Source organism: Cebus imitator, unplaced genomic scaffold (genome assembly GCF_001604975.1).
Source record: "Cebus imitator isolate Cc_AM_T3 unplaced genomic scaffold, Cebus_imitator-1.0 Scaffold118, whole genome shotgun sequence".
In the NCBI taxonomy this organism is placed as follows: domain Eukaryota; kingdom Metazoa; phylum Chordata; class Mammalia; order Primates; family Cebidae; genus Cebus; species Cebus imitator.
Window position 1 is genome coordinate 5,786,613 of NW_016107433.1, and position 9,717 is coordinate 5,796,329.

The 9,717-nt window shown below is 44.2% G+C and overlaps 1 protein-coding gene across 1 annotated transcript in view; it reads left to right on the top strand.

The window, feature by feature from the left end:
• The window catches only part of PKD1L3 (polycystin 1 like 3, transient receptor potential channel interacting), a 90,418-nt gene that overhangs the window by 25,690 nt on the left and 55,011 nt on the right, over nt 1-9,717 (top strand). Inside the window, 4 exon segments of the mRNA XM_037742255.1 lie at nt 2,598-2,791; nt 5,634-5,864; nt 8,048-8,149; nt 9,031-9,209. Coding sequence (XP_037598183.1) covers nt 2,598-2,791; nt 5,634-5,864; nt 8,048-8,149; nt 9,031-9,209 — 706 coding nt within the window.

The following is a 9,717-nucleotide window of genomic DNA, read 5'->3' on the forward strand; positions in this document are numbered from 1 at the left end:
AAAAAAAAAAAAAAAAAAAAAAAAAAAAAAAAAAAAAAAAAGTTGGAAAAAAAAAAAAGAACAACAGCAACGGCTTGTATACCTTTCCTCCAGCTTCTCTGAATGGCAGCATCTTGTATAACTATAGTCAATCACAACCAGAAAATCACATTAATACGCTGCACTGATTTTATGCAGATTTCACCAGGTTTACAAGCACATTTCTGTATGTGTGTGTATCTGTATGTCTGCGTGATTTTACCACATGTGTAGATACATGTGACCATGAAATGCATTTTTTTTAAAAGATTGATTATTGGATGGATAAGGATAAATATGTGAGGAAGCAGATTTAGTAAGATGTTAATTGTAGAATCTAGTTAGTGTTCATATGGTTATTCCCTGTAAAGTTCTTTCTGTATGGTTGAAGATTTTCATAATAAGTTGAGACCCACAGCAGAAGTAAGGTTCACAGCACCGTGGGTTACATGTACTTCACATTTATATATTGTAGATGAGTGTATACAAAATACATCATATGTATTTCAACTTTATTATTATTATTTTTTAATGCCTACAGCACCCAGTATTCCCAGGCAGTCTCCCATCCAAGTAATAACCAGACCCATCCCTGCTTAGCTTCCAGGATCAGGCACATTCAGGGTGGTACAGCCATAGACTTCAACTTTGTTTCTTATCTTAGGTTTGAGGAAGAAAGGCCTGATGATATCTCAGTGGATGACTATACTGTAGTTTTTAAAAGTTAAAAATTTCTGAGACATAACATTACAGTTAAAAATATCTGGCCTGGTGTAGTGGCTCATGCCTATAATGCCAGCAGTTTGAGAGGCCAAGGCAGGAGGATCACTTAAGGCCAGGAGGTTGAGACCAGCCTGGGCAACATAGCAAGACTGTCTCTACAAAAAAAGTTTAAAAAAAAAAAAAAAAAAAAGCTGGGTGTAGGGATGTGCACCTGTAGTCCTAGCTACTTGGGAGGTTCAGGCAAGAGGATTGCTTGAGGCAAGGAGTTGAAAACTGCAGTGAATTTGGCTCATACCACTGCACTCCAGCCTTGGTAACAGAGCAAGACACTGTCTCAAAAATGAAAAATAAAAATTCCTGATATATATAAATAGTGCTTAGATATATTTGATCAAAAACATGCTCTGTGAGTGTCTACTTCAAATGTAGTAGTGAAAAGTCTTAATGAGAGCTACACTTTGTGTTTATTTTTACATTGGGAAAATTGCAAGTGGAGAAAGCATGCTACAGTCTCCCATCAAGACCACTTTCTGTGTTCAAAGAACTTTCTCTGGTTCGAACATGGGCCCCTCTCAACAGGAACAATCACTTTTAAGTTCTTTCTTTTAGGCAAAGCCCCTGAGTCAGCAATGCTCACTGCCAGGCTGCCCACTGCAGAGTTTGTGTGACTTTCCAACGGGCCCTTTTCCGATTCCAAGGGTGCATTCGGTTTTGTTTTTGTTTTTGTTTTGAGGTGGAGTCTCACTCTGTCGCCCAGGCTCCCTGCAGGCTGAGCCTCCCAGGTTCAAGTGATTCTCATGCCTCAGCCTCCCAAGCATTTGGGACTGCTGGGAGGACTAATTTTCTGTATTATTAGTAGAGACAGGGTTTTGCCATGTTGGCCAAGCTGGTCTCGAACTCCTGGGCTCAAGAGATCCTCCTGCCTTAGCCTCCCAAAGTCCTTGGATGACAGGTGTGAGCCACTGCGCCTGGCCATGCACTCAGTTTTTCTTGCTGATCTTGGCAATGATATCTTGTCATTCAGAGTGGGAAGGGGCCTTTGAGAGCCTTTGTTTGAGAAACAGGACTCTTTGAAAGATGAGAAAGCTGAGGCCCAGAGAGACCGGGTGACTGGCCTTATCCCCTACCAGCCAGCTGGTGACAGAGCCAGGCCTGACCTCAGGTCCCTGGCGTGCCAACCTGGGCTTTGTTCCTGGAGCCACCCTATCTCTGTCTTTGCTTCACCCTGGGGTTTCTCTTGTTACCTTAGTCTTCCATCTGCTAACAGGTGTGTGATCATTTCATTTTTGTAAACCTCATAATACATTCTAAATCATTAGACCTAAATGATCACATACCAAAAGAATGTCTTTTTTTGAGACAAAAATCTCACTCTGTTGCCCAGGCTGGAGTAAAGTGGTGTGATTTCAACTCACTGTAACTTCTCCAGGTTCAAGCAATTTTCTTGGCTCAGCCTGCAGAGTAGCTGGGATTACAGGCCCACATCACCACACCCCACTAATTTTTCTACTTTTAGTGGACGTGGGGTTTTGCCACATTCACCAGGCTGGGCTCGAACTCCTGATCTCAAGTGATCCACCCACCTCAGCTTCCTGAAGCGCTGGGATTATAGGCACGAGCCACGGTGCCTGGCCCAAGACGTAGCTCTTGAGCCGTGTCATGCCAGTGATTCCTTAGGAGCAAAGCAGTCACCCGGAGCCTGGGATGGTATCACTGGTCATTTTCTTTCAAATCGTTTGTGACTCTAGGTTTATCATGATCTCATTTGTAAAATATTAACAATTGATCCTTTAGAAGAGAGGTTCTACTGGTGTTTTTGTCCTGTTTGATAAGTAAGTACTCTTCTTTGTTCTAAGATGAGGAGTACATATGGGTACTGACTCCAGAGCATCTACAGCATGGGATTGGCACCTACTACATAACAGCTGTGCTGAGAGAGAGCCAGGAGGGTGTTCAGCAGATGCCCAGCTTGGTCTCCGTCATCACAGCCGTCACCCAGTGTTATTACTGGGACAGCCACAACCAGACGTGGAGCAGCCATGGATGCCAAGTAAGAAACTGAGCCGCCTCTGGGGCCTCTCTTCTGCTGTAGCCGCCGTTAAACCCAATGCATCTGTTATCTCATTTGGGGCAGCCCAGCAAGAAAAATCATCAGGAGGTGTGAAGTGACTCTGCTTGGGCAAGGGGAGCAGGGTTGTGTATGGTGGGCAGGGCGAGTGTGGTTCTTCTGAGCGGGGGCAGCTTTGTGCTTTATCTTTGTAGTTTCTTTCTCAAACAGTCCAGGGTAGACCTGACCATTGTGGATAAAATAAAGCAGTGTATGGAAGCTGTAAAATTCTACAAGTCCTAAATAGGTTGTGGGTGGGTAAAATGAAGCCTGTTGCTAAACAAAAGAGAACATTCATAGCTCGGAAAAAGAACTATGTTCTCAGATTCTTGTGCAATTCAGGCCAAGTGAGGACAGGTTGTCACTTTTTTAATTAATCACCTTGTTCCTGGTGTCCAGCTGGTTTAAAACACCACTATCACATTTGCACACTCGTGATTCTGTGAGATTACGCCTGATAAAGTCCTGGTTCAGTAGCTCAAAGAACGTGATGTAAGGTCTTGCAAAGCATGAAGCTGTCCTAAAAGAGCTGAGAAAGTGCCATCTAGATTGGGAAGAGAAGGAAAGAGAATTTTTTTTCTTTGAGATGGGGTCTCACCGTGTTGCTCAGGCTGGAGTGCAGTGGCGTGATCACGCCTTACTGCAGCCTCAACTTCCCGGCCTCAAAAGATCCTCCTGCCTCAGCCTCTCAAGTAGTGGGGATGAAAGGCATATGCTGCCACGCCTGGCTAATTTTTTGGTCAGACAGGGTCTCAACATGTTGCCTACGCTGGTCTTGAACATCTGGGCTCAGGCAATCGTCCCACCAGCACTTTGGGAGGCCAGAAAGAGGATTTTTAGGAAGGAATCTGTACCATTCATAGCCTCAGGCAGTCATAGCTGGACAATGGCTATCAAGCAAATGTATAAACAGGGCTTGTTAAAAAGGAGATTCTGATGCAGTAGCTCTGGTCAGGCCCTGAGAGTCTTTCTAACAAGCTCCCAGCTGATGCCAGTGTTGCTTGTTAGGGAAACCATGCTTGGAGAAGCTTGAGAGCTTTTCCCCTCCCCCAGCACAGACCCACTGATTGCAGAAGGCATCGGATATTTCCCACCTCCTTGAAGCACTCTGAAGTGCTTGGACCCCATGAAAGGAATTGAGCTGCCCCAAGTACAGCACGAGAGTTTTTGTTTGTTTGTTTTTTTGAGATAAAGTTTCGTTCTTGTTTCCCAGATCCTGGAGTACACTGGCAGGATCTCGCAGGTTCAAGGAATTCTGCTGCCTCAGCCTCCCAAGTAGCAGCGATTACAGGCACCTGCCACCACACATTAGCTAATTTTTTGTGTTTTTAGCAGAGACGGGTTTCACCATGTGGGCCAGGGTCATCTCAAACTCGTGACCTCAGGTGATCTGCCCACCTCGGCCTCCCAAAGTGCTGGGCTTAAAGGCATTAGCCACCGCGCCCGGCCAAGAGTTCTTCTAAGGGCAAACTAGATTGGGCTTCCAGGACTTAACTCTGTGCCATGGAAATAAGTAGTCATGACAGTACTTTAGGCTTTTCATCCACAAAACCAAACATAGAATTGGTAGCTTCCATGTAATCACCTTCTGACATTTTTTTTAAATATTAAGAAGAAATGTTCCAACATACGGAAAGTCATAAGAAATAATATAAAAAAAACACTGAATGCACATTCAACTTTATTAAAGTTCATATTTTCCTCAGCTTCAGATTATCTTTAAAAATTTCAGGAATAATTGAAGCCCTTTGTGTAGCCCTCCCTAATCTCTCTCCTTCCTTCCCCTCCACCAAAGGGTAACTACTGGCCTGAATTTGTGTGGGTGTTCATTCTTGCAGCAAGCATTTATTATCTTCTACATGCCATGCCCAAGTCTAGGAACTGGAGATAAAGCAGTGAACAAGACAATATCCTCATGAACTTACATTCTGGAGAGGGAAACAATGAATAGATAAGTCTTTTGCATGCTTCTTAGGCGTTGCGTAAATAGCACGATACTGTACATATCTCTTTAATGTGTTTTATTTACTCAGCATTTATCTGTGTTGATACATCTACCTCTAATTCGTTCATTTTTATTTATTTTTGAAGATGGAGTTTTGCTCTGTCACCCAGGCTGGAATGCAGTGGTATGATCTCAGCTCACTGCAAACTCTGCTCATGGATTCAAGTAATTCTTCTGCCTCAGCTTCCCAAGTAGCTAGGACTACAGGCATGCGCCACCATACCTGGCTAATTTTTATATTTTAGGTAGACATGGGGTTTTGCCATGTTGTCCTGGCTGGTCTTGAACTCCTAGCCTCAGGTAGTCCATCTGCCTCAGCCTCCCAAAGTGCTGGGATTACAGATATGAGCCACCACACCTGGCTAATTCATTCATTTTTAGCTGCTGTGTAGAATTCCATTAGTTTTCCTCTGCCTGCTTATGTATTTATTAATTTGTAGGTTCTGTTATTAAACGTGTAAGTTTTTTCTTGTTTTTGGTAATTATAAACAAGGGTGACAAAACATTTCTTTTAGTAGATCTTTATACACATGTGCAAAGTTCCCCTAGAGCATATATACATTCAGAACCAGAAATGCAGGATTCAGAGAGTTGGTGCTTCTTCAGCTGTACTAGGTGTTGCTGAATTGCTTTCCACATTGGTTATACCAGTTTATGCCATGACCAGCAGTGAGTGAGAGGTCTAAGCATCTCTTTTCATCTCTAAATTGCCAATGTTTATGTCTGGCTTGTCCTTAGCACTCTATGTGACTAGAGTCAACACCTTGATTCTAATTCCAGGTTGGGCCACAGAGCACAATTCTGAGGACACAGTGTCTCTGTAACCACCTGACCTTCTTTGCCAGCGACTTCCTCGTCGTGCCCAGGACTGTGAATGTTGAAGACACTATCATACTCTTCCTTCATGTGACCAGCAATCCTGTTGGGGTGTCGCTGCTGGCCAGCCTTTTAGGATTCTACATGATCATAGTTGTGTGGGCCTGGAGAAAAGATCAAGCAGATATGCAGAAGGTAATGAGACTTGGAGTCCAGCAGTTTCACCATGATACTGAGTATGTTAAATAACATGGGGAAAAAACATACCTTTGTCAAAAGAAGCCAGTGGTGCAATACTGAGAGCCACAGAAATTCAAGTGAAATTTTCTTAAATTTATCTTCATGTCCACTGTCTCAAGACCTAAGAACTTTTTCTCTTTTTTTTCTTCTGGATCCAAGATTGGACAGTTGTGGGACTCATTTTAGATTAGGAATGAGCCAAAAGAAAACACCAGCTGGGTGCAGTGGCTCATAACTGTAATCCTAGCAGTTTGGGAGGCCAGGGCAGGAGGATCACTTGAGCTCAGGAGTTCAAGACCAGCCTGGGCACCATAGCAAGACTTTGTCTCTACTGAAAATTTTAAAAAATAATAAAAATAAATAACCTGGCGTGGTGGTGCATCCTTGTAGTCCCAGCTACTTGGGTAGCTGAGGTGGGAAGGTCACTTGAGTCCAGGAGCTTGAGGCTGCAGTGAGCTATTGTTGTGCCACTTTACTCCAGCCTGGGCAACAGAGACCCTGCCTCCAAAAAAAAAAAAGGAAAAGAAAACACCTAGAGAGCTTAACTACAGTCAAATGCAACTTTATCCTACTTTATACATTGGATATGAAAGTTATATGTAAGTTGGCAGGGCACAGTGGCTCAACGACTGTAATCCCAGCACTTTGGGAGGCCACCTCAGGTGGATCACCTGAGGTCAGGAGTTCAAGACCAGCATGGCCAACATGGTGAAACCCTGTCTTTACTAAAAATAGAAAAATTAGCCGGGTGTGGTGGCACACGCCTGTAATCCCAAGTACTTGGGAAGGCTGAGGCAGGAGAATTGCTTGAGCCCAGGAGAAGGAGGTTGCAGTGAGCCGAGATCGAGATCATGCCACTGCACTCCAGCCTGGCCAACAGAATGAGACTATGTCTCAAAGAAAGTAAGTTATATGTAAGTCAAATTATAACTTAATGTAACTGGCGAGGTAAAGTGGCTCATGTCTGTAATTCCAACACTTTGGGAGGCCAAGACTGGTGGATTACTTGAGGTCAAGAGTTAAAGACCAGCCTGGCCAACATGGTGAAACCCCATCTCTACTAAAAATACAAAAATTAGCCAGGCATGATGATGGGCACCTGTAATCTGAGCTACTTAGGAGGCTGGGGTAGGAGGATCACTTGTACCAGGGAGATAAAGGTTGCAGTGAACCAAGAACACACCACTTCACTCCAGCCTGGTCAATATAGCAAGACTCTGTCTAAAAAAAAAGTAAAAATGTAACTATAGTATACAAGAAACCTATATGGAATCTTTATAAAAACAAAAACCTTGGCTGGGCGCAGTGGCTCACGCCTGTAATCCCAGCACTTTGAGAGGCCGAGGTGGGCAGATCATCATGAGGTCAAGAAACTGAGACCATCCTGGCCAACATGGTGAAACCCCATCTCTACTAAAAATATAAAAATTAGCTGGGCGTGGTGGCGGGCACCTGTAATCCCAGCTACTCGGGAGCCTGAGGCAGGAGAATCACCTGAACCCAGGAGTCGGAGGTTGCAGTGGCACAATCTTGGTTCACTTGCGCCACTGCACTCCAGCCTGGGCGACCGGGCAAGACTCCATCTCAAAAAAATTTTTGTTTTTGACAATATCTTCTTTCCATGTGTATGTTCTTCATATGTTTTCTTGCACGTGGAAATTCTAGAATACGCCAGATGTTCATTTCTTGTTGCCCTGAGTTCAGGGTTCTCAGTGTCAGTAAACAAAAATTCAGGCTACCTAGTTAAATTTGCATTTTAAACAAATAGTGTGTTTTTAGTGTAAGCATGTCCCAAATCATTCATAGTTTATCTGAAATGCAAATTTAGCTGGGTTTTCTCTGTTATGTGGTGACTGTACCTGAGTGGGAGGGAGGTGGGAGGATTTAGAGGCCCAAGACATGATCAGGTGATTGATTCTGTGACTATTTCACTTGAGAGGCACAGGCCCGGAGGCTCAGGCCTCATCCCTACTTTAGTGGCTTAGGTCTGCTGGTGTGTCTGTCCGCTGACCACACGTCCGCCCTGCTTTCTCTAGGGCTGCCACACCTGCGGGCTGCCTCCTCTTGCTCCTCAGCTGGAGGCAGGAGCTATACTAAGTGAAGGCCGGGTATGTTGCTTAGTTCTGCTTTTCTTGCAGGTGAAGGTTACTGTCCTGGCTGATAATGACCCCAGCGCTCAGTTTCACTACCTGATTCAGGTCTACACCGGATATAGAAGAAGGGCTGCTACAACAGCTAAGGTTAATGAGATAACTCTTCTTCCCTCATTGCTTCGTGTCTTCTGCCACATGAGACGCTCTGAGTTGGTGATATCCCGGCAACCAATAGCACTTTAAAAGAGATCAGAGGCTGGGCATGGTGGCTCATGCTTATAATCCCAGAACTTTGAGAGGCCGAGGCCGGCAGATTATGAGGTCAGAAGTTCGAGAAGAGCCTGATCAATGCGGTGAAACCTCGTCTCTACGAAAAATACAAAAATTATCTGGGCATGGGGGTGAGCACTTGTAATCTCACCTACTCAGGAGGCTGAGGCAGGAGAATAGCTTGAACCCGGTAGGCAGAGCTCACCGTAAGCAGAGCTCGCATTCCAGCCTGGGCGACACAGCGAGACTCCATCTCAAAAAAAAAAAAAAAGAGATCAGAGATTGGTATTTTATAGTTCTAAACTGTACATGTGGGCCAGGCAAGGGGACTCCTGCCTGTAATTGCAACACTTTGGGAGGCCAAGGCAGGCAAGTCCCCAGAGGTCAGGAGTTTGAAACAAGCCTGGCCAACATGGCAAAACCCCTTCTCTACTAAAACTGCAGAAGTTAACTGAGGGTGATGGCCCATGCCTGTAATCCCAGCCACACAGGATGTTGAGGCATAAGAATGGCTTCAACTCTGGAGGTGGAAGTTGCAGTGAGCCAAGACTGTGCCACTGCACTCCAGTCTGGGTGACGGAGCAAGATTTCGTCTCAGAAAAAAAGACTGTACATATGAAGAGCTCTCTATGCTTGTCTAAGATCTGAAAGACTTAGTCTAAATACAGTTTTCTATGTCTTCATCTTTCTCCTTATGGATAAACCCAAAGAATCATGTTAAAACTCCCTATATTTTACCTTTCCCTGTCTCATTATAGGTTGTCATCACCCTCTACGGATCAGAGGGACAGAGTGAGCCCCATCACCTTTGTGACCCCCAGAAGACGGTCTTTGAACGAGGGGGCCTGGATGTCTTCCTTCTCACCACTCATTCCTCTCTAGGGGAACTGCACAGCCTTCGGCTCTGGCATGACAATTCTGGCCTCAGTCCTTCCTGGTGAGCAAATGTATCATGTTGACTTGCTGTTTCTTTGTGGATCTAAGAGAGAAGAAAGCTTATCACCACAATAAATAACAGTAAATCTTTGAGCCAAATAGTAACAAATGACTGTTAGATTTACGTTCTCAAGCTATCTACAAAGAATAAGCCCTAGAATGAAGCGTGAGAAATTAACAATACAATTTTTTTGGAAGGTAGAATAATAGATGCTTTTTCTCTAATTTTATTTCTTAAATGCCTTGATTGTATGCAGCAAATAACACTAATGAAATATTGCCTGAAAGTGCCACAAATTAAAAGTATTTCTAAATATGAAATACATCTTTAAAGACTAACTTTAGTCAACAACTATCTACTGATAGTCAAATTTAAGAGTTTAAGGGCAGGGTGCCGCGGTTCACACCTGTAATCCAGTACTTTGGGAGGCTGAGGCAGGAATATCACTTGAGGCCAGGAGTTTGGGAACAGCCTGAGCAACATAGGAAGACCCTGCCTCTACAAAAAA